This window comes from Ochotona princeps, chromosome X (genome assembly GCF_030435755.1).
Source record: "Ochotona princeps isolate mOchPri1 chromosome X, mOchPri1.hap1, whole genome shotgun sequence".
In the NCBI taxonomy this organism is placed as follows: Eukaryota; Metazoa; Chordata; class Mammalia; order Lagomorpha; family Ochotonidae; genus Ochotona; species Ochotona princeps.
The window spans coordinates 47,748,739-47,774,734 of NC_080865.1; the positions used below are offsets into that span (position 1 = coordinate 47,748,739).

Consider the following 25,996-nt stretch of genomic DNA (forward strand, 5'->3'; position numbering starts at 1 on the left):
ATTTGCATGACTGAACAAAACAAATTATTTTTACTTTGTTTCTTGCAATTATTTGAGTTATCATTTTTTTGTATTTCTTTTAACTTTATACAATTTTTTTAATGCTTACATAGTGGATTAGGGTGGGAAGGGTAGAGAGTGGGGGGCAAAGTGGGTGAGATTATTGTTTCCAAATTTTCCTTTTCTTCCTCCTGTGGTGCCTGGGAGTAAGGGAGAGATGGGGTATCCTGTGCCTGGGGAGAGGGGAGATGGGGGACCCTGTGCCTGGGGGGAAGGGAGAGATGGTGAAAAGCCACTCCTCACCTCTCAACAGCCTCAGTGCCTGGGACTGGGGAACAGCCTCCCACTCTCAACCCAGGATCCATGCTCTGAGGGTTTTGCTCAAGCAGTTTTGATAAGAGTTATCATTTTAACAAAAAACAAAGAATGAGTACAAAGAACTGGGGATGGTAGTAGTTGTAACTTGAGTTCACTCAATTTTGTTTTCTTTGCTGTCATTTTGTAGGTGGTATTAAAAATACAGACCAAGATTTTGGAACACCAATAATCATATGGAAAAATGTAAATAATAATGCATATCATGCAAATTAATCTATTTTTAAAATAGAGCACAGAAAGAGTAAAGAGTCGAGTAGATATAAGAGAATGATTTAAAAATGCTTTAGAATTTCACTTGTAAGTATGAAAGGTTAAAACTTTTCTGGGAGTCTTCACATGATGTTGAACAAAGAGATAATCTGAGCAAGTAAACCTTAATTTCTTTGATTAAATGTGGCAGAATATTTCTAATTATGTAGGTAAATCACCAACTAAATATTTTTAAAAATCATAGCGCTAAAACAATACTCATTTTGTTACTGCGTATAGTTTAAAGTTGATGAACAGATTAAGTCAATTACATCTTTGTTTCAAACAAAAACAAACATAAGGCACACAAACAGGCATTGTCCATGATGTGACACTAAATGAGGTGTTTTGACTATGCAAACATATTAAATAAACAAGCTTTCCCTGTTCTTAATTATTTTTATGAGCCACATATCAGTAAAATCAGAGATTAAGAACAACTTTAAAATTCAAAAAAAACTTTGTTGTATATTCTGTATGAAGTACTTTAGAAGTACTCTGGTGTTTTTTTTTTATCTGACTTTTGAGGAAAATGTATAACATACATGAAGCTAATGCCATCTCTTACAAAAATATATTCCTTACCCTATTGCAGCTAATATACACAACTACAAAATCTGTCAAGGTGAACACTCCTTAGAATTTCTTTAAGTATAAAATACAGCAAGGCAAAGGAAAGCATTATATACAAATGGTATTTGTATATATTTAAGTATTCCTATATTTATGCATAGTACTTTCAGTCTAATTGGAGTACAATCTACCCACGTATGCAAAGACCCCTTCAGAAGCAAGCAGAAGCACCCATTCTTTAAGTTACACTTGATCACGTAGACGAGCAAGTCTTTGTGATAGTTCATCCTGGAGAAAGCAAATTTTACAAGTCAGTAAGCTATGACAATTATAAATGAGTAATAATTTAAATGGCTCACACTTCAAATAAGATTTAACATGTAGTCTCAGAAACTCACAAAGCCAACATCAAGAGTTTAATTGTTTTAAATACTTCAGAAGACAGAGCAGAGGCTATGAAGGGGAGGAATTCAATCTCTGAATGAAATGTATATGCAGAGAATGCCCATCATTACACCAATCACATTTTGCTAATTTACAACAATGTAACATTAGAGTAGAAAAACACTCTTTGTAAAAAAAATAAAGTGAAAACAGACACATAAATGCTTAATTTATGTAAATGTTTATGTGTCATTTTGCTACATTTAAAAAATACATATACATCAAAGACAAGACAATCAACATAAATTTTAAAAATCTCTACCTGTTCCACTGAAGCAACACTTGCGCCAATAGAACCTGTCTGACCTTGTGGTAGTTCCATGTTGAGATCCAGGCTAAAAATCAATTTAAAATTGATTAGCATAAATGTGTGTCAATATAGGTATTTTTCTTCCTTATCTAACTACAATAAGGAATAAAATAGTCATTGAAAATTTAAACACTCCATCTATATTATACCATAATTCAAATGAAAATAAAACAGGTTTGATTTTATAAATTAACTCAAACACTTACTAAAATATCTACATTCTGAAATCTTAAATCACAACTTTGTAAATGTACAGGGAAATGTTCCCATCTTCTGAACAAAAGACCAAAATAATGGTCACGTGATTCACTAGATGTACTAGAGATTAATATGTGAAGGAAAATTAATATGCTGAAAAAAGGTAAAATAAGCAAGATAAATTTAGCTTTAGGATCCATATGAAATTTCTGAGTTAACTAAATTTAGGGATCTACTATTACCAGATAAATGACTGCATCCAATCACACAAGAAACTCTCAAAAAAGTTAAGGATACTTGTGCAAGATCACCGAAATGATAGCAATAGAATTTGAATTTATGTTTGTCTACCACCAATATTTTAATCTCCATTGTACTACTCTTATGGTTTATAAACAATCCTTTCTGTTTATTTCTAAACTAATGAATGCCAACTCATTTAAAAACTTTTCAAGAACTATAATACTTTTAATATTCACTATGAGAATCTATGCAGAGATTTTTATTTAAAAATGGAAATATGTGCTACACAAGTTGAGTATCCCTTATTACACAATGCTTACAACCAGAAATTTTAGATTTTGGAGTGCTCCAGATTTTGGAATAACCAAAAATTACACTTTATTGAATTTTGTACAGATTTTGTCTTTCGATCATCCCTATTCTAGAAGTCTGAAGTTCAAAATTATACGAAAATCCGAAACCTTTAAGTAGCATGGTAACATTCAAAATATTTTGGCTTTAGGGTGGGTGTTGTGGTAGAGCAGTAAGGCTGCAATGCCCATATTGCATATTAGACTGCTTTGTTTGAATGCTGGCTCCTCTGATTCCAATCCAGCTTCTTGCTGGTCACGCTCTCGAGGCAGCAGATAATGGCTTCTGTATTTGGATCTTTGCAAGCACATGAGAGACCTGCGGAGAGTTCCAAGCGCCTGGTTGCAGCCTGGCTGTATCTTGGTTGCTGTTGGTAACTGGGGAGTGAACCAGGAGATGGGAGAAAGGTCTCTAGCTCTCTCTACTGCTAACTTTCAAAACAGTTAGAAAAGCTTTAATTGAAAAAGGTTCAGATTTTGACATCTCATATTTGAGATCAGACAAGGGATGTTTCACTTGAACTAAACTTTGGTTGAGAGAATCATAAATGGTAACAGAAACTTAAACACCTTTAATGATTGGCATCAATATTTCTGTATCTACTGGGCCAGGCATCATCCTTTATTGAAATAATCAATCTCTCAATTTTGGCACCTGGATCCACAATGAACAACTGGCAGTTTCTGGAGGCATATCTGGCTGTCACGACTGTTGAAAGGAGTGCTGATGGGATCTAGCAGGCAGAGGCCATAAATGCTGCTAAAACATCCTTGACATATACCACAGGTTTAAGCTTTACGCAGTCCAAAAATGTCAAACAGTGTTGAGGTTGAGAAATCCTGCTGCAGGGGCCCGAGGACTTGAACCATACTCTGCTGCTGTCCCAGGCCACAAGGGAGCTGGATCAGAAGTGGTACAGCTGGGACATGAACTGGCACCCATATGGCATGCCACCACTGCAGGCAGAGGATTAGCATGCTATGTCACCATATTGAACCCTTAAGTTTTTGGTAGAAACAGAAACAAGATCTTAGTCCCTTACTATTAAGATAGTCATCTGACACACAATGTTTTGGTCATTTTCTGATATTTAAAGGTCACCTTTTTTTCTACCTCCCTGTATTGACAGTTGTCTACATCAGGATAGTAATAACAAAAACAGTATACAACCTAATCTCTAACCTCGCTCTAGAACACTGAAACCCTGAATTTCAATTTATTACATTATGTTACAACTTATTAGTGACTATCTAAAGAACTCACAAACTGTTCAGGCTAATTAGCTATCAGCTTACATAAGAGAAATATTTATAAACTATTTTCTAGGTGTCTTCATATCTTTTCTCTTCCCAAGAGAAAAAACACAGTATATAAAACCCAATTTCAATCTATTACTTTGTTTTTAAGATAAAGTGTAAAACATCAGCATCATCCAGTTTTAATCTTTATCTTTAAAATATATTCTTGTTCTTTTTCTGAAAAAAAAAATTGTTTGAAAGACAAAGTGACAAAAAGAGGACAGAAAGTGAGATTCTTCATTTCCTAGTTGACTCCCCAAATGGTTGCAACAGCTGGACCTGAGCAAGGCCAAAGTCAGGAGCTGAGAACTCCATCTGGGTCTCTCATGTGCTTGATAAGGAACCCCAAGTACTTCAGTTATCATCCGCTGCATCCCAAGCTTGTTAGGGAGCTGCAGTGGAAACAGTGTAGCTGGGACATGAACAGGCACGCCAACACAGGGCCCTCGCTCTGAATCCAGTGTACCATAACCAATCTCTGTATTTTTATTCTTTACTATCATGTAAACATGCCAGAGAGTACTGATGTAACATATGTTTACAGCATTGTCAAGTTACTTCTTCAAACATCAAGTACCTGGATCAAATAGCCTATATCAGACACACTATGTCTAAAAGCAATGCCATAAATGGATATCAATTATTTCTCTAACCCCCCCCCCCCAACAAATGACCATTTGCGATGCTGCTGTATTTTGAATCCCTTGAACATTTTGCATATCTGGCTCTATTTTCATGATTCAAACTAGACTTCTGACTCCAAGAACTGAGTATAGCCTAATTGTTTTAGAAGATTCTTTTCTTAAAAACCACATATTTGATATGCTATGAACACCACATACCTAGCAAATGTTCCTGCCTCCACTGATTACTTACCAGCATTTCCCATAACACACTAAGTGAGTCTGTTGCTAGGGATTTTTAAGGAATATCAAGATGATTTGAACCGAGTTACATGTTTACAAACATAGCAAGGAACTGCATGACTATTCAAAGATCCTTGGAAACTAGGGTAAAAAACCTAACAATTACCATTGGCGGGAATATTAAGCATCTTCATCCACATTCGAGAATTTCAGAACCTCCTGCTGTTAAATCAAAATGACCCCAATGTATCCAAATGACTTCTTACCCAGCTTCATCTGCCATTTCTTGAAGCAGCGTATCCACTTGGTTCTAGAAAATCAGAATTTACATTTTAAAACTATTATTTATTTATATTTATTTGAATAGCAGAGAAAGGAAGGCAGAGAGAGCGACAGGAACAGAAAGGCAGGAAGGAGAGAGGTAAGGAGGGTGGGAGAGAGATGGGTCATACATCTACTGATTCACCTCCCAAGTGTCTGCAACAGCTGCGACTTGGCAGGCAGAAACCAAGAAATTCGCATTCACTGTAGATCTCCCATGTGAGTGGCAGTGACCAAGGACTTTGAGACATCACCTGCTGTACCTGTGTATGAGCTGTCAGACAGCGTCAGAGGTAGAGCAAGGACTCACTAGGCTCTCTGATACAGTGTTTGAAGTGGTGGCTTAAACACTGGACGACAACCACAACTACTCCCCAAACTTGTATTTTAATAGTATTTGCCTTTTGCGTGGCTCTTGCTTGCATTTTTGTTTTAAAAGGAGAAATGGTCTGTAATTTCTAAAAGAAAGCTTATTTTATAAAATATTTTTTAACCACCAGAGGGAGAGGAGTTATTTCAGAATAATATGTTGTTTCCTCTGAATAACATTTGTCTTAAAGCCTAAAATCTTAGAAACAAGATTCACATATTTGAATTTGAGTCATGTAGCTCTAAGATAGTAAGCCAATTTGTAAAGTTCCATTTCTAACCCATTTTATTTTTCTTTAAACTGAAATCAATTTAAATTTTAGATTAGAATAACTAATTGTTTTCTTCTGTCAGTTCAAACATGATATTAAGGATAACTCTAGAGAGGAATAAAATAGTTAGTATAGTTGTCCCTCTGTGTCCATAGCTACATACAAACATATTCAACAAACTGCAGATTGAAAACATTTGGAGGGAAAATTGCATCTGAACAGATGTAGACATTTCTGGTCATTATTCTTTAACTAATGCAGTATAACAACTTCAGGCAAAGTATTTACCTCACATTAAATATCAATAAACAGTGTAGAGAGGTTTTAAACGCAAATACATTTTTCCCAGGAAAATGTAACATATCCATGGATGTTGGTATCTGTGGAAAGGTCCTGGGGCAACCCCCACTGATATGGAGGGGTGCTATATTAAGGTACTTAACAATATTACAGTTCTGAGGGAACAGTCTTAATAACTGAAATCCACTTTTTTGTTAATTTGTTAAAAATAGTTTGAACATACAAGAAAGAGTTCTATCATGTGGACCAACCAACAGCATGTATGATTATAGGCAAATTGCTAACCTTCCTGTTGATGCTTAGTTTCTGTTTTTCTCTTTTACTCATTTAAAAATATTTCTAAGTATTCAGAAAAAAAGTTTATTAAAAATAGGCCAAATACTTAAGTGCATCAACATTTTGCTATTTTTCCTTCGTATCTAAAATAGCATGATTTTAACATTTACTTAAAAATGGTATAATACTCTTTAGCTGGCTTTTCCTATAAATCATAGAAAGTTTAATTATATTGATATCTACAGATCCAGTGTATTCACGTAAGAGATGTACTAATTCTAATATAAGAAATACATTCAATATGATTAATAAATTCTAATTCCGGTCACTTAATTAAAAAATAAACAATGGTGCAATGGACACTTAGACACTATATATGTGTGTGTATGTGTCTTCCTACATAATTTTCTGGAAATACATAAATTTCTGGAAGTATTGGGTTATAGGTTAATGTATTTAGCACCATTTAGCAAATATTATATACCTACTTTATCACAGATGTTATTATTGCGCTAGGGAGTCTTCATTTAAAAAAGACAATAAAAATTTCTGCCCTCATTGTTTACATTCTACTGAATGCTTCAGAAGGGAGCCACAGGCTTTTTAAGGTATGTGGTATTTCAAAAGGTGATATGATATGTACTGTGAAAAAATTATTTAAGGTAGTTAGCAATGTCATATGAGAACTGTTGATGCAATTTTAAATAGAATGGTCGGGAAAGACTTCATTATGAAAAACGACTTGAACAGCTGAAGGAGGTCAAGTGAGAGAGTAAAGAGGATATCTGGAGGAAAAATATTCAAGAGAGAGGAAACTACAGGTGGAACGACTCTGAGGCAGAAATGTACCTGGTGTGTCTGACAAATAACCAAGAAGTGCGTGCCTGAGTGATGAGATGTAAAAGGACATCCTGTAAAAGAACTGGTGTGAGGCGGGTCTTACATGTCCTAGTAGACCTTTGGAAAGAACGTGACTGTTACCTGGGAGAGAAATCTGGAAGGGTTTAAGCAGACGAGAAACATAATATAACTTATTTTAACAGAAACACTCAGGATGAGAACAAACAAGATAAAACCAAATTAAATTGCCTTTCCATTTGAACTCAACTCATCAGCACAACGTTAAAAGCTGAGTAACTAGGTGTATTCAACCAGTGCCTTCTCCATTTCTATTGTGTTTTATGAAGAATGTCTTACATACATCTGAATGCTCCCAGTGATGACACAATATCTGAAACTGAAGAGGGTGTTCAGCAAATGCTGGATGAGTCTCAGGATCTTAGACTTAAAAAACACTTAGAATTGGGCCCGGCGGCGTGGCCTAGCAGCTAAAAGTCCTCGCCTTGAACACGCCGGGATCCCACATGGGCGCCGGTTCTAATCCCGGCAGCTCCGCTTCCCATCCAGCTCCCTGCTTGTGGCCTGGGAAAGCAGTTGAGGACGGCCCAATGCATTGGGACCCTGCACCCGCGTGGGAGACCTGGAAGAGGTTCCAGGTTCCCGGCTTCGGATCGGCGCGCATCGGCCCGTTGTGGCTCACTTGGGGAGTGAAACATCGAACGGAAGATCTTCCTCTCTGTCTCTCCTCCTGTCTGTATATCCGGCTTTCCAATAATAATAAATTAAAAAAAAAAAACACACTTAGGATTATCACCAAATTCAACGTCTATATTTTACAGCTAGAAACTGAGACCAAGGATAGGATCTTATTCAAGGTCCCAAAATTAATTAGTGGTAGAGTAAGGATTAGAAATACAAGTGTCCTGAATTCACTTATGTTTCTTAAACTTGACTCAAGAAAAATCAACTACGTCTAGTATAAAAGCCCTAAACATACATAACATAACATGTTATACATAACATCATATCATCTTAAATTAAGGCAAACATGTGGTATCTAACCTTTTGGGATTGGCTCATTTCCCTTAGCATTATGGTTTCTAGTTGGGCCCACTTGTTATATGTTGTGTATAAACTAAAATTGAAATGTCAATGAGGTGCTCACAGAAGGTGGTTAAGAACTCGCATTTATTTTTAACATATTGGTTACTCAATACTATGTCAATTAATTCCATAACGAGGTTAATTGTTGCTGATGGTATGTTGGAGCTTTTAATTGATTGGGATGATACTCTGCTGGCTCTGTCTTCAGACCAGAGAGGGTCTCCCTAAGAAGCCGTTGAACTTGACTGGACAATAAGATGCTGGACTCTATGTTTGGTATATGCTTGCAAAGAGGGAATCTCAACTGAACTTCAACTGTGGTTATGCAACAGGGTGGAGGAATCCACCATGGTGGGAGGGTGTGGGGAGGGATGGGGAGAATCCTAGTACCTATGATACTGTGAAGAAATTAAAAATAAAAGGCAAAAAAAAGCCCTAAACAAAACTCAGAAACTCTGATAGTGTTTCTCAAACTCAGTGCATATAAATCATGAGATTGTTGTGAAAATGAAGATTTCATAAGTGGGAATGGGGTCTAAACTCTGTATTATTAACGAGCTCTTAGGTAATGCTCCTGACTCTTATTCCACATTTTGGGGAGAAGGGTTCTAGGAGACGGTATTAAATAAATGGCTAAACATATATTCACTATAAGATATTCACGCTACTCACATTCATTCTTTCTTTCATTTTAGTTCTAAGCCCTATATGGGAATTTATTTTCTGATTGTGTACTTCTTCATGAAAAGAATTATCTGCAGACAATTCTGATAGAGTTGCTGATTTTCTAACCTACTCTGTAAACAGCCTTTTTTTTTTTAAAATCACATTAGTCTTTCTAAGTAGCAGCAACAAACTTTCTGTTCATTTTCCTAATCAAGTAATACATGCAGAGATCAACAAAAAGAGTGAAAAAAAATCTATCTGAAAATTTAAATTTCATAAAAATGTCATTTCTGGCTGATTTCATTTGCAAACTCTTCTTTTTCTCTTCAGCGGGTCTTTCTATAGACTGCAGGTATGGGAAACATCCTAGGGCCTGGTATAATGGCTCAGTGGCTAAATCTACGCTTCGCATGCGTCAGAATCCCATATGGGTGCCGGTTCATGTCCAGGCTGTTCCACTTCCCATCCAGCTCCCTGCTTGTTGCCTGGGAAAGCAGTTGAGGATGACTCAAAGCCTTGGAGACCCCCGTGGGAGACCCAGAAGAAGTTCCTGGCTCCTGGTTTCGAATGGGTTCAACTCCAGCTATTGCTGAGTGAACCAGTGGACAGAAGATTTTTCTCTTTGTATCTTCTTCTCTCTTAAGTCTGCCTTTCCAATAAAAATAAACAGATCTTAAAACAATTATAGAAAGAAGACATCCTAGTTTATTGAAAAATGATTGTGTCATTTATGTTTATGCATAAATAATCCTCCAAAAGAGTAGGGTCAGTAGCAGGAGAACATTTGCAATAGGATGAATAAACTGAGGCTTAGAATATGATCTAATGTTAATTTGCCTCAGTGAGAAACCAGGGCTATGCCTTCACCAATAAGGATCAGGTGAACCCAGCTGGCAGAGGGTCCGGACTCTAGACCCAGTATAATTCCCAGAACTCCAAATCAAGCCAGGGGATGTACTGCATCAATACCGCCTCGAGCATCTGACAGTGAGGGTATGGAACAGTGACTGGTTATCTTTCATTTGGGGGATATTGCATATTTGTTTAGCAATATAGAGATATACAATGGCTCACAAAGCCATTAGGGTTTGAGGTGCAGTAATTTTAAAAAGTTATTTTAAGTAGAAATGATTCTTACTTGTGGTGTTGTTAGGGTTGTAGTGTTACTCATTGTATCTTCCATTTGCTGTGTTTGGACATCAAGTGTTTCAAATTGGTGTTCAAATTTGTCCATCAAGGCAGAAATCTATAAAAAGAAATATAGTCAAAAGAAAAATACTGATAAGCTACTGTATGATATCAATTAAATTTATGGTTTTTTTTTTACCTTCTCAAGGTTCATACTTCTCAATGTAGCATCCATGGACTTAACTACACCTGCCATGGACTTGGTTACCTATTAAAAAAAAAAAAAAACAGAACAGTAACAGACCTAGCATCCTGGAATATAAGCGTTAAAAATTTTTTTTCATTGTCTCTTAAATACATTTCTTACAGATACAATTTTTGAAACTTGTATATAAATTTCCTTAATAATAGAAAGGCAATATGATGTATTTCTGACCTGAGCATCAGCTAACTCATATCTTTGTCTCTTCAGTTCATGAGAAAGCAACTAATTATACCTTAGTTTAAAAATTACTGCCAACTGCTTCTCAGCCTTTTGGCTAAGATCAGATGTAAAAACTACTGCCAAAATAATTTTTTAAAAATACCTGGGTAGAAAGCCAAGCATCCTATTGTCAGTATAGATTTAACAGTTTCATTAGGAGTCCATCTTTTATTTGGGAATAGAGACCCATACTGCAATGTATCTTCACTTCTCAGTATGCTAACTTCCGTTTTACAGTTTCTCTAGGCAAATATATGTACATACATGTTAATCTATCTATCCATCTATACTGATAGTGCATTTTGCATGAATTGTTGCCTTGTATCGAGAGGACATATATCTGTCCTTTTGAGATTGACTTATTTCACTGAGAATAATGGTCTCTAGTTGGGACCATTTTGTTGCAAATAGTAGAATTTCATTCATTTTAATGGCTGAGTAGCATTCCACAGAGTAGGTGTACCACAGTTTCTTTATCCATTCTTCTAACATTTTTTATAAATATAATGTCAGGATACACTTAACAGTGGAGTGATGGACCTGCGAAGGACTCTACTATTGTAACACTATAGGGGAAATCAGTGGGAGGGGATGGGAGTGAAAGGGGAAATCCCTGAGCTTAAGGAACTATATCACAAAAAATAAAATTTAAAAAAAGAGGAAAATAATATTTAAAAAATTTTAAAAGAGGAATGTTTAAAAAAAGGTTTTTAGCTTGTTTGTGAATTGATATGTTGTTTATAGATGCTTGGATTAATTTCTGGGATCTCTGATCTGTTCCACTGGGCCACATATCTACTGTTGTGCTAGTGACTGGCTGATTTGATTGCAACTCCGCTGCAATCTATATTAAAATCTGATATTGTTACACATCTTGAAAAAATGAAAGAAACATCTGTCTACAATACTAGTGCCTATGAAGACTTTTATTATTTCCCTGAAGGACCTCTCAATAGTATAGATTTATGATAACCCATTAAATTTAAATAAAGCCTTTGTAAGATTTACAAGATAGTAAGTCTTACCTTGCCCATTGTTACTGCGGTCTGAACTCTGGCTGACACAGCATCAACCCTGGCACTCATTCTCAAGAAATTGATTGCTTGGTTTTTCTGGCGAATTGCATTTTCAGCATGTATCCTCGCAACTTCTGTATCACCTTGCTGAATGGCCTGTTAATGGTGAAGACAAAGAACATAAATACAAATATACAAAAAATGGAAAATGAAAACTGCAAGTGCTTTCAGAATCAGCTTTTTAAAAAATACATTTATTATTTTTGGTGATGTTACAGAGTTGATCAGGGTGAGAAGGACTGAGGATTAGGGGAAAGTGGATGAGACCACTGTTTCCAAATTGTCTTTTTCTTCTTCCTGTATCTGGGGGAAGGGAGAGAGATAAGTGATGAAGCTGCACCCAGTCTTCAAATCACGCCAGCATCCAGGGATGGAAAAGAGGTACCCGGTATCAATCAATGCAAGGTCCCTGATATGGATTATGCTCCAAGGATTCTGCTGAAGTGGTTTTGATGGTTCTGAAATGCTATCGATCTCGCGGATCCAAGGATGAGGAAATCCTTCCAAGGTCCATTGGCTGACATAGTCCAACTTAGAGTCTCCTTTCGCCCAGATATTTGCTGTCAACACTTGGTTGGGGTAGTTGGCTAATTTGTTCTGCCCTCCATCCTCTGCTACAATATCCTTCCCCAGCCCTGGTTCCCATGCTTACCAGTGGGAGTTGCAGCAAATCAGAGAGGTGCCCACAGTTTCCCTACTGGCCCCATTCTCAGTCCTGTATCTTGCACTCTCCAGGTGCTTCTGCAGTCTAGCTTGACAGGATTTGTCCTCAGTCCCAGCACTTGCCAGCTGATGCTGCAGCAAAGCCCAACCAGCCTGCACTTACTCTGGCTCATGCATGTACAGTGGATACAGTCACTTAGTCCAGTCTGGTTCTCATCCTAACCCAGCTCACATGCAGGTCAAAAGGTTTTATAGCCCTTACCGGCCTGGTCTGCCCCCAATTTCAGTTTTCCCACTTTCCAGTGGGAGCAGTGACCCAGCAGGGGAGCCTACACTGCCTCCCTACCAGGTTTTCACACCTTTCCACAGGTCTCTTCTGTACTGGTGGGTGCTGTTGCCCAATTTGGAATGCCCCGCATCACCTTGGCATTAGCCAGTGGGTGCTGTAGCCTGGCCGGGCCCAGTCTGCACCACATTCCAGCTCACGCTGGTGGATGCTGCCGGCCAGCCCCTCAGTCCAGGCCTTAATGTGAACTGGCTGGTGCCATAGCCTGACCTGCACTCATTCCTGGTTCTCAGATCTGCCAGTGCCAACTGTCCAAACTGGCCTGCCCCCAGAGCTGACCCACATGTATACCAGCAGGTACTGTAACCTTGCCTGGGCTGAGCTGCTCCTTGCCTTGTTTCTTACGCTCACATGACAGAGGAGTTCCCCAAGCTCCTCCATCAGGTCACCTCTCAGTGACACATGTCACACACAGGTGGCTCCTTGGCCCAGGCTAACTTAGTCTACCTCCTGTCCTGGCAAGAACAGTGATTTTGCCCAACTGACCTGCACCTGGTCCACGTTCATACACAGCTCTTGCATGGTTTAGCAGTAATCAAGAGCTTAGTCCATTCTACACACAACCTGGCTCCAGTGGGTGCTGGAGTCTATCCCAGTCTGGCACACCCCAGGCCCAGTGCACACACATGCCAAGGGACACTGCAGCTATGTCCAGACCAGATCACTGCCCTTATTCTGCCTCTTGCGCTCACCAGTAGGAACCCCAACCCAGTCGAGGCATCCCCTTAGGTCCCCAACCAGGCCTGTTCCCAGTCGCAGACCTTGCACATGCCAGTGTTTGCTTTGACCCAGTTTGGCACAATCCATCTCCTGTGCTGGCCTTTTCCATTGGATGCTACACCCTGGCCTGGCCCGACTTGCCCCCAGTCCCAACTCTCACTGGTACTGCATCCTAGCCCTGCTCAGTTCTACTCCCATCCCTGGATCATGCAAACCGGTAAGTATGATAGCCTAGTCCAGCATTGTCCTCATTCCAACCTGGTTTCTGCACATGCCAGTGTGCTAAGGCTTGGTCCAACCCTGCCTGGTCCATACCCCTTCCAGAACCAACCCACAGACTTGCCTACGGGTAGAACTACTTTGACCAGCCTAACCAACACCCAGGCCTGAGTCATGCTCACCAAAGGGAGCTACAACCTGCCAGGAGAGTTTCCCAAATTCCCCCAGCAGGTCCACTCCTAGACCCAGATCTCACATGTTCCAGCAGGTGCCACACCATTACCCAGCATAGTTTGCCCCTCTCCATCCCGGCCTTTATATGAGTTGGTGGATGTTGCAACTCTGTCCGCCCCACACCCTATTCTTGGGTGTGTCTGCAGATACTGCAGCCTGGGCCAGCCCAGCCTTTACCCAAGTCCAGTATTCATGAGTGTTGCAGGGTTCAATGGTCATGCCCAGCTCAGTCCATCACAACTCCTGGCTCTTAAGCACTTGCTAGTTAGTGTCATGGCCCAGCCTAATATTACCTGTTCCCTGTTCCAACTCTCACTGGTGGGTACTTTGTTCGAGCTCTGCCAGGTAGTCCCCTAGCTTTAGTGTGTGCTAGTGAGTAGTATTCAGGGGTGGTCGATGTTATCTAGTCCAGCTCAGGTCTCCCACGTGGGCTGGTGCTTCGGTCTGAGCCTCAAAGGTCCTCCCGTTGCCCCCTCCAAACCACTCGGTCTCAGCCCCCTTGCTTACCTGCAAGTAAAGAGGCCTTGTTAATGGAAGTCTCTCAGTAGTCATTCCTCACATGCAACATACTCCCTCACCAGTCCTCCCTCCCACACATTTCCTTACCCTCTTCCTTGGGCAATTTGCCCTCCCTCCTCTCCTATGGTAGCACATGTCCTCTGCATGCCCCATTGGACTGCCCTATCTTATGTGTGCATCTGGGTATGCCATCCACTGCTCTATCTAAGCCACTGAAGAGGCTCAGATCTGCAGGAACAGTAGTCTTTTCAATGCAAGTCCCTCAGAGATCATTCCTTACCTCAAGTCTCTGCATGCCCCCACCTGTGCCATCTCCCAGGCTCCCTGCAAGCCTACACCCTCAAGGCCCCAGAGCATGTCGTGGAGAGGCTGGGGGCTTGGCCCAGGCACCCTGCTGGGCTCCTCCACCACTGGGGCTAGCCAGAGCTTGCTTGCTTATTTATTTATTTATTTATTTATTTATTTATTTATTTATTTATTTCAAAGAAAAGATTTATTTATTTTTTGAAAGGCAGAGTTGCAGAGAAAGGAGAGATAAACAGAGAGAACTCCTTCATCTGCTGGTTCACTCTCCAAGTAGCCACAAAGGCTGGAACACAGCGAGTCCAAAGCCAGGAGGCAGGAAGTTCCTCTGGATCTTGCACATCGGTGAAGGGGCTCAAAGAGCTGGACCATCCTTCACTGCTTTCCCAGGCACGTTAGCAGGGAGTTAGATCGGAACTGAGACATAAACCAGCATTCACATACGATGGTGGTGCTGAAGGTGAAGGCTTATGCCATGATGCTGGCCCTCATAGTTAGCTTTTAGAAAATAATTACACACTAAATTCTTAAAAGAATAATTTATAATCCTTTAATTAAAAATACTATTAGGGGCCCAGCACTGTAGCCTAGCAGCTAAAGTCCTAGCCTTGCATGCGCCAGGATCCTATATGGGTACTGGTTCTAATCCTGGCAGTCCCGCCTCCCATCCAGCTCCCTGCTTGTGGCCTGGGAAAGCAGTTGAGGACAACTCAAAACTTTGGGACTCTGCACCCATGTGGGAATACCCGGAAGAGGTCCTGGCTCCTGGCTTCGAATCAGCACAGCTCTGGCTGTTGCAGTCACATGGGGAGTGAATCATCGGACAGAGGATCTTGTTTTTTGTCTCTCCTCCTCTTTGTATGTCTACCTTTCCAATAAAAATGAAATAAATCTTTAAACAAATAGATTATTAGAAAATACACTGTAGTTCACAGAAACAGAATAAAGCCGAGAATTGTTTTAAAAACTGCCTATAATCCCATTACTGAACCATTACTACCATTAATATTGCAGTGCATACCATACCACATACATAAACAGTTATTACAATGTAAATATGCTTATTACAAAAACACATGCATAAAGCATAGCATATGATGCATGTTCATATGATGGGTGTTCAAAATGTTCATGAAAATGTGTACTATGGAAAAGCAATGTGCAGATTTCAAAATATTTTCACACAAAAATTTAAGTTCAATCTTTCACAAAATTTTTAAAATATCTTCATTTTTAAAACATTTATCTATTTTTATTGCAAAGTCAGATATGTATACAGAGAGTCAGAGAGGAAGATGATTCATTCCCCGAGTGACTGCAACAGCCGGAGCTGAGCCAATCCAAAGCCAGGAGCCAGGAGCCTCTTTCGAGTCTCCCACGCGGGTGCAGGATCCCAAGGCTTTCGGTCAATGTCCACTGCTCTCTTAGGCCACAAACAGGGAGCTGGATGGCAAGAAGGGCTGTCGGGATTAGAACCGCCGTCCATATGGGATCCCAGTGCTTGCCCAAGGTGAGGACTTTAGCTATTAGACTACCGCGCCAGGCCCCCAAAATATCGCTTGTTAAAAATCTTAAGTCAAACCTGTGCTACTATGTGGCTCATGTGGACCAGTGGATTAAACTGCTGCTTGTGATCCTGGATCAGAATGCTGTTTGAAAGCCTGGCTAGTTTGCTTTTGATTTAGTTTCCTTCCATGTACCAAGGAAGGCAGTGGATGATGGCCCAAGTACTTGGGGTCCAGCCTCATGTGGACAACCTGGATGGGTTTTCTGGCTTGGGGCGTCTGCCTGGTCTAACGCTGGCTGTTGTAGCGATTTGAGCAGTGAGCCAGGGGATGCAAGTACTCTCTATATAATTCTGGTTCTTAAATAAATAAATATTTATATTCATATAAACATATGTAATATATTTATAAATATATATATGTATATTTATATATATATAAATAATTATTTATTTATATATAAAACTACATCAGCACTTCTCAAGGCTACCTGCATATTATGGGCATGTCATTTATTAGCACTTTCATCTTAGGTAAAAACATTACTGATTGTACTTAAAATGATTCTAGATAGTACATAGATATAAGAATCTTCTTGAATTATGAATTTCTCAAATGTGTATATGAAGAGGATGTAACTACCATGCAGTATACTATGTAGGCCAAGGATACAGTTTAAAAGAACAAGTCAATATAAAGATACTACAAAATAAAGAGTTCAGATGGTATTTCAATAGTCCAAAACTGAGAAAATAGTACAATAGTGAGTAAAATCTAACAAAGGTAAGAGTCCTGCTTGCCGGATATCTACTTCAAATTCTTCCACGACACATGTTCACTATAGAATATGAAATTTTATATATTACATAATTATTTTTGTAGGATAAATTCTTGGACACAGAGGTGTACGCATCTAGAGGTGTACACAATTTTAACTCTTCCACAGAATTTGGTAACAATTCACATCTCTTTCAGCAACATGTTTATCATTGTGGGATGTTTTTTTGTTGTTTTATTTAATTAATTTATTTTGTTGTACAGTTGTTGACAATCTTTACATAGTTAATTATGGTTAAAAAAAGGTTCAGGGGGATAGGGAAGTGGGTAACACTATTATGTCCATATTGTTTCCATCATGTATCTGAGGTAAAGGGGGATATTGAGGGAGAAGCCCCACCCGGTTTCCCACCCACCCCAAGCATGTGGGGCATGTTCTGAGATATTTGCTCAAGTGGTTTTAATAGTTCTCCAGTTATGAATCGCTGCCAGTTTCGCTCGATGAGGTCGTCCACTGATTGATATGGTCCAACATAAAGTCTCCGTTTGCCCCATATTTCGCTGCCAACAATATACAGCTGAGATGAATGATTGACCTGTTCTGTCTTCTGTCTTGTCTTGGTTAGAGTTCTGAGTCCAGCAGTTCGATTGGGGAGATCTCCAAAGAAACTTTGAGGTATTCCCAGACCAGATTCTTGTATGTTCTAGCAAGCACAGGGCCCGGCACAGTCCATCACCCCGATCAGCTGGTGGTTTCGATTGCTGGGTTGGTTCTGTTTTCATTGCCGAGTTGCACTGGAACCAATGGGTGTTGCAGTCCAGTCTGGTTCTGCCCAGCACATACTCGGCCCTTCAGCCAACCAGTGGGAGCTGCAGCCTAGTCGGGGCGACCCACAATAACCCCCACCAGGCCCGCCCCCTACCCTGGTTTGCCAGTATGTGTAGCAGTAGACCAGTCTGTCCCCCATCCCATTTGGCTCTTGTACTTGTCACTGGGTATTAAGCTTAGTTACATCTAACCAACTCAACCATCCAGCCCTCACGGATGTTGTTGAGTGCCTCTCTGTCTAGCCACCCCAGCCCCCATCCTAGTTTTCATGCCTTCCCGCGGGACTAGTGATCCAAGAAGGGGGAACCCACTTTTTCCCTCCCAGGTCTCTCTCACTTCCGGTTTATGCACTCTTTAGGTGGTTCTGTGATTTGACTTGACAGAATTAGTCCCCAGTGCCAGCTTCTGCCAGCTGATGCTGCGGCCAAGCCCAAACATCTCTCACCCACTCTAATTTATGCTTGCACCAGCAGGAATAATCAGCCCAGCCTGGCTTCTCCCTGATCTAGTTCACATGCAGCGCTCAGGTGTTATAGCCTTGCTTAGTCTGGTCTGTCCCCATCCCAGCCCATGCTCTCCAGTGGGAGTAGCTGTCTGGCGAGGGGACCAGCCCCTTAATCCCCGTGCCAGCCCTGCCCCTCCCTTCCTGGATCTCACGTGTGCTGGTTGGGTGCTGCAGTCAAATCCAGTACAGGCAACCTCACCCTGGCATTCCATAATGTGTACTGGTTTTGTCACGACCAAACCCGGCTCAAAAAGATACTATTGTCACATTTAACCTTGCAAAGTAAGATGTGACAATAGTATCTTTTTGCATTTTGTGATTAAAAATGAGGTAGAGGGGGCAGCGCAATAGCCTGGTGCCTACAGTCCTCACCTCGAATTCGCCAGAATCCCATATGGATGGCCGTTCTAATCCCAGCAGCCCCGTTTCCCATCCAACTCCCTGCTTGTGGCTAGGGAAAGCAGCCAAGGATGGCCCAAAACCTTGGGACCCTGTACCCGCGTGGGAGACCAAGAAGGGCTCCTGGCTCCTGGCTTCGGATCAGGTCAGCTCCAGCTGTTGAGGCCGCTTGGGGGGTGAAGCATCAGACAGAAGATCTTTCTCTCTGTCTTTCCTTCTCTCTGTATATCTGCCTTTCCAATAAAATTAAAACTTTTTTTTAAAGTGAGGTAGAAAATATTTTATCTGTTTAGCAGCCACTTGTACCTGTTTAATAGCTATTTGTGTCTTCAATCTTTCTGTTTTTTTCTTATTAATATGTATAAACACCTCATGTTAAATGATTATATATTTTGTACCATGCAAGGCCCACTTCTTCTACATGGCTGGTTGGCTTTTCATTTTGTGTATGCCTTTGATGTAAGGAAGCATCTACTTTTATGGTAAAAGATTTTTCCTTTATGCAGTTTCAACATGCTCAAAATATTGTTCTGCATCTTAAGACAACCTCTTAAGCAACTGTAATGGTTTACTTCCAAAAGTTAAGTATTTAGCAAATTTGATATCTATCTGGGTAAAAGCTATAATGTACAGATAAACGGTTTTCCAGTACCATTTATTGAATCATTCCTTTTTGCCTCCTCAAATATATTCAAGATAACATGTTGTTTGTTGCTTGTTCATTCTAGCTAGTTTTAGAATTAATATTGCAAAATACATACATGCATATTGTTAGGTTTTGGGATTCAAATAGGAGAAGTTGCTACTGCAAGCTGAAGTAGAGAAGACTTTATTTTATAGGGAACATAATGGGGGGAAGTGTAAAATGAGAATGGGGTGGAACCTGCCCAGGGAGCAGGAGCACTGGGCCTAAATCCTAATCTCTCTTCTCACCCCAGAAATGGGAAGAGGAAATAGAAAGCTTGCAATCATTGATCACACCCACTTCTCCCTAACTCTAGATCCTTCCCACCCTGATCAACTATGTAAACATCATCTAAAATAAAAATTAAAAAAAAAAAAGAAAGAAAGAAATTGGGTTTCATTCTGCCTGAGCAACAGGCAAAGTCCCTTCTGAAGCAGCTTGTTGGGTGAGGTGCAGAGCGCCACCAGGCCGCCAGGATCTGGGACAAGGTCAGTAAGGGATGTGCAGAAAGGGCTCCTTGGTTAGGTTCACAGTGCATTGTCTTGCAATGTCCCCAGGTGAAGGACTTTCAGGAGCAATAAACATTCCAGTATCCTTTAGATTCCTGTCAACATTCAGTTATATAATTAAAATGCATCCATTTTGCTATGTACACATTATATTTCATTTAAAATGATTAAAGAAAAAAAATGTCTGGGACTCTCATCTCCAGGTAAAAACCAGAGTCCTTAAAACAGTCTTTAAAATCATGTAGGATGTGCTTCTGTCAGTGAATTGTGTTTGATAAAAGGCAAGAAAGGACGCCTTGTGCTAAGGGAAACAGACGAGGACACCTGGGGCTAGGAGAAAGGGCATGGGTCTGGGCCATGCTTTCACCTTACAGGGGTTCAGTTTCAAAGCTGGCCCAGTGACTCTAAGGCTAAGTGGAACGTTTATTGCTCTAGAAAGCCCAGCACCTGGGGGCATTTCAAACTTCTAAGACAAGGCTCTGTAAACTTCACCAAGGGGGCCTCTCTGTATATTCCTCACTCATAACTTTAGGGTTCCTGTGGCACTCTGTACCCTCTCCCAACACACAGCTTAAAAAGGGACTCTACCTGCTGCTCAGACAGAATACAATCTAGTTTCAAAACCCCTGCCATCTGTCCAGGTGGATTCTACCCCCAATCTCTATCCCCTATCCATTCCTATCTCTATCCATTCCTCCTAACAAAGTCTTATCTACTTAAACTAGTTGCCTGTTCTCCTTCTTTGAACCCTACAATCCTAAAGCTTAACATAGAATCTAACAATCTTTACTACATTCTAGAGTTTTCTCTTATCCTTATGTTGAAAATGAAATGGAACCCCATAATGCAAAAGCAGGGCACATCCTCCTGTCTTGTCTCATTTGTCAAATGGAATTTAGTGACTTAAGGGAGTAGTTCAGCTGGCCTTACACGGTTCTAATCACTGAACTCAAAGAGTCATTTGCTTCTCCAATAGGTAAGAACATCAATGGCCAGTATCATCCTGGAGTGAATTGCGTAAGGAGGGCAATTGCAGGTCTGGGCAGAAATGCTACTTTCATGTAACCCCATATCCACTTGGAGTCCACCTGGTCATCATCATACATTCCCTAAAGAGTACAGCATTACTGGCCAATCAAAGAAATGTCACACTCCCCAATGACCAACCAGGAATGTGGACATACGCTGATCACACATCTCTGAATCCCAATTTCCATCTGTAAAAATCTGTACTTCTAAAGCTTTGGGGAGCCCAGGAATTAAGCAAAAGCTGCCCAGCTCCTTGCTCTGCGCTTCAGAATAAGTACATGCTTACTGTTATTGATTGATTGTCATTTATTTATATTTGAAAAGCAGATTTACAGAAAGGAGAGACAGAGAGATCTTCTATCTGCTGGCTCACACTCCAAATGGCTGCAATGACCAGAGCTGGACTGATCTGAAGTTGGGAGCCAGGAGCTTCTTCCGGCTCCACCATGTGGGCACAGGGGCCTAAGGACTTGAGCTAGCCTCTACTGCTTTCCTAGAACACAAGCAGGGAACTGGATTGTAATAATAAAGCAGTCGGAACTCGACTAAACAATGAGTTAAACAGATGCATGACTATTTCATTATAATGGGGCTATATGAAAGGAGGGGAACGCAGAGGGGTAAGGGGAGGGTTGATTCCCTATGCTTACATATCTGTACCATGGAAAAAAATAAATCTTTTTGGAAAAATATTTTTAAAATAGTTCAACAAATAAGTTAAAAGATAAATAACAAATATAAAGTAAAAGATTTTAAAAAGTTAAAAGTTCAGTGAGAATACAGTCAAGAGCTCTAAACAATAATCAGATGAAACTCTATTCAACTTCACTCAAATACAGTACATTTAAAAATAATCGAGGCCAATTTTGAACTAATGGATGACAGGATCTGTCTTCTGTTTTTAAAATATTCTCTGGCTGCTGTGCTAAGACCATAAGAAGGAAATTTCAGAAAGTTTCTGGAAATGGAATTAAAAAGATAAATTTTGGTGCGAAATGTTGAAATCCATGTACTTTAATTCTATTATCATGAATTTTCTAAAAAGTGTTTATCTATTTATGGCAGAGAAAGAAACAGAATTGCCATGCACTGGTTTGCTTCTCAAATCCCCATAACAAGTGGTACCGGATCAGGCCAAATTGGAAGCTGTACCTGAATACAGGTTCCTCACATATGTAGCAGGGATCCAACTACTTGAGCCTTTACTGCTGCTCCTCAGATTGTGCATTGGCAGGAAATTACTAGTACTTAGGGAGTAAGGATGGGGGAGCCTGGACACCAATCACTACAGTAACTGAGGTTAAGATACATTGATGGCTTGGATCAAGTAAGGAGCATTGCAGATAATAATTAGTCATGTTCTGAACACATTTGCTGAGTTTATGAAATAGTTATAAAACAAGTTAATCAAGACTCTCAGGTTTTCGTTTTTTTTTTTTTTTTTAAGAAGTGCCTTGAACTGACATACAGAAAATGGTACTGAGGAGGATGAAATAAAAGGAGTTTTAACTTTGGTTTGTTTCTATGCCATGCATGTAGAAACATCAAATAAGCAGTTGGATACAGGAGATCACAATTCAGGGCCCAAAAAAAAGCCTGCAGATAGACACTGAACTCATCAGTATGTAAACAGTAATTAAAATTAAAAGAAACTACATTAACTCACTGTAGTCAACAAAGAAACATGAAGAGAACAAAGAAAAAATAGGCTTTAGGGACTGAGACTGGAAAATGTGGTGTCCTGGAAGTCAAAAGAATAAAGTGTTTAAGTGAGGATGGACTAATGAACTGTGACAAATGCTACCGGCAAGTCAAGTAAAATGTTAACTAGGAACTAACCATTATATCAAGCAAATGCAGAAGTTTTCAATTTCCGTGAAAGTGTTGGCATAGTCTGAATGGATTTAGTGCAACAGAGAATGAGGAACTAGAAAGAACCAATGAATATGGACAACTTAAGTTTTGCTAGAAATGAAATAAGGGAGAATAGCAAGAGACAGAAAACGGGTGGAGAGAGCTTCTTTTTTTTTCTTTTAAGATTTATTGAGAGGAGGAGAGACAGATGGTAAGAACTTCCATCCTTTGATTCACTCCCCAAGTGGTCGCAACGATTGGAGCTGAGCTGATCCGAAGCCAGGAGTCCGGAGCTCTTCTGGGTCTCCCACACTGGTGCAGGGTCCCAAGGCTTTGGGCCATCTTTGACTGCTTCCACAGGCCACAGGCAGGGAGCTGGATGGGAAACGGGGCTGCCGGGATTAGAACCAGTGCCCATATGGGATCCTGGTGCACGCAATGCGAGGAATTTAACTACTAGGCTACCGCGCCAGGCCCCAAGAGAGCTTTTAAATATTTAAGGATGTTTGCATGCTGACAGGATTGATTCAGTAGAGATTAAAAGTTTTGAGGTGATAGAAAGATGGCAGAACAATGTCCTAGGAAAAAGGGATAAGATCTAGCACATGAAGGAGGAGATGACTTTTACAAGGAGTGTGGACAACTTATTGTGAGAAGGGAATGGGCACAGATACAAAAGATTTCTCACTGAGGAAGAAAGCAATGTTGTGAGCTCAAAGCGAGAATTGGAAAGGAGTATGCTGAGGTTTAAAAAGACACGAGAAGGTACAAAATTGACATTTATGTGGACAATAAATGGATTAGGGACATTATCATCTACCACCAAGTCATGTTGTGTCTCTTAAGTTTATTTTAAGTTGGATAGTTTGGCAAGATGTAAAAATACGAAAACACATTCCTTGATCCAGCAACTTTACTTCTAGGTTCATCCTAAAAATACAGTTAGAGATCATCATAAATATTTATGTTCAAGAAGATTCACTACAATGATATTGAAAAAATGCAAAACAGCTTAAGTATCAATGTCCAAGAATATAGCAATGCTTAAGTAAATTATAGTGAACACAACACTGTTATATTAATATGTTTCAGATAACAATGATATAGAAAAAAAAGCTTACAACATAAACAGCAAGGGGAACAAGCAGGCTCTCATTCATTGGTCCACTCATGTATTAACACCTATTGAATGTTTATTATGTATCAGTTACTTGGAACACAACACTAAGTAAGACAAAGTTCCTACTAGTGAAAGGAAATAAAAAGTGAATAAGAGAGCTAATTTAGATTGCAGTAAGTGCTTTACTAGAAATAAAATACAGCAATCTGATACGGTAATAAATCTGATGGACTACTTTAGACTTGGTAGTTAAAAAATGTCATTTGAGGAAAATAAATTTAAGCTGAGAACTGAATGAAGGAAGCAGCACTACAAAGACCTGTAGGGGCGCGGTTAGGCAGGGCTGGGATGGGGAGCTAATGCAAGTCCTCAAGACAGGATTAAGTTGCATTTTAAAAAATGTACGCAGTTTAGTGTGCACTACAGTGGAATGGTTAGAGGGGATAGTATAACACACTTCATATTGTCCTCATAGTATGCTTGGAGATACGAGACAAGTCAGGACCAGACCACATAAAACATTATGATAAGGACACTGGGTTTTGCTTTAGGTTTGATGCAAAGCCATGGAAGCACACTTAAGCAGGAGGATGATGTGATTACAATCTATTTGCCTACTAGTGGAGGAAGGAAGGGCCAATGGAAGACAGGGAGATCAGCTGAGTGGTTAGGGAATTAGCAAGAAATGACGTGGCTTAACTTAGGGTATTAGCAGCAAAGGTAATGAGGGTTCAGGATACTCTCTGAAGGTAGATTAGCTTCGAATTAGATGTGTGCTAAAAAAAAATAATGATAACTTCCAGACTTCTGGTTTGAATAAACAATGGTAGACTAGCTATTTACTAGGATGGAAAATACTGGAAAAGCAGGCAAAGACTGTTTTAATGTGCATAGTGGGAGGTAAAGAAAAATTTTAGATTTGGAAACTATTGAGATGACGATTAGAGTCCCAAGATGACAAAATGATAACTAGATATACAAGAACATAGAGCATAAAGAAGAAATAAAGGCTAAAAATCTAAATTCCCATTCTTTCCTCTCATGTATACCTCAACTCTATGTAACCTAGACTTTCCCTCCTCTATTATACCAAAACTCTTCTTGCTAAGATGATCACTGCCATTCTACTGGCAATACCCAACCAACCATTTTTAATCAATTTTTAAGATTTGTTTTTATTTGAAAGGTAGATTTTACAAAAAGTAAGAGAGAGAGAGAGAGATATCTTCCATCTGCTGTTTCACTCCCCCAAATGGATGCAATGGCTGGAGCTGAGCAGATCTGAAGCCAGGAGCCAGGAACTTCTTCCAGGTCTCCCACAGGGGTGTAAGGGCCCAAGGACTTGAGCCATCCTTGACTGCTTTCCCAGACCATCAGCAGGGAGCTGGATTGAAATTGGAGCAGCCGGGACTGTGCTGGCACTGGCAGTCAGAGGATCAGCCCGTTTAGCCATCATACCACCCCATTTTTAATCTTCTTACTTGCCATATTTTGCCCTGCAAATTACTTTCTTTTTGGAATGTCTCTCTTCTCTCGATTTTGAACATACCTCTTCTACTTCTCCTTGCTTCTTTGTTTTTTTTTTTTATATTTGGGGATTAATTTCACTCTTCCTTTACCCACTGCCCCCAATCCAATCAAGTATTAATGTTTCCCATATGTTTTTCCAACCTGGTGTAGTTCTCATTTCCCTGGTCAAACCCTTCCATACCCGTGGGTTAAAAACACTCAGTACTCTTAATCTGTCATCTCCATATCTGTCTTCTGAGCTCCAGAACTAAAGATTCATGTTTCTACTACACTAGCACACCAGGATTGGAACATATGATGCAGTCTATTAAAAGATCAATGTTTTCCCCGACAAACCAAACCACTTTATGCTATTTCCCCATTTCAAGGAAAGCTGTAGCCATCCATCCAATCAGCTTTCCAAGCCAGATAATATCTGAAGGTTCCCTTACCTCAACTCTCAGCATTCAGCCACCAAATCCAGATTCTTCACCCAGTTCATCACCTTTCAAATTCATCACCTTC

The 25,996-nt window shown here is 40.0% G+C and overlaps 1 protein-coding gene across 2 annotated transcripts in view; it reads right to left on the minus strand.

The window, feature by feature from the left end:
• Window positions 1–851: 851 nt before the first annotated feature.
• Window positions 852–25,996, minus strand: part of LOC101526347 (charged multivesicular body protein 1B2-like) — a 91,111-nt gene continuing 65,966 nt past the window's right edge. For both annotated transcript variants that reach the window (XM_058659009.1, XM_058659007.1), the window contains exons 3-8: window positions 11,696–11,842; window positions 10,386–10,454; window positions 10,197–10,304; window positions 5,177–5,220; window positions 1,907–1,979; window positions 852–1,488 (exon numbers count right to left, since the gene is read on the minus strand). In XM_058659009.1, coding sequence (XP_058514992.1) covers window positions 1,444–1,488; window positions 1,907–1,979; window positions 5,177–5,220; window positions 10,197–10,304; window positions 10,386–10,454; window positions 11,696–11,842 — 486 coding nt within the window. In that variant the 3' untranslated portion in view covers window positions 852–1,443. The remainder of the gene's footprint in view (window positions 1,489–1,906; window positions 1,980–5,176; window positions 5,221–10,196; window positions 10,305–10,385; window positions 10,455–11,695; window positions 11,843–25,996) is intronic.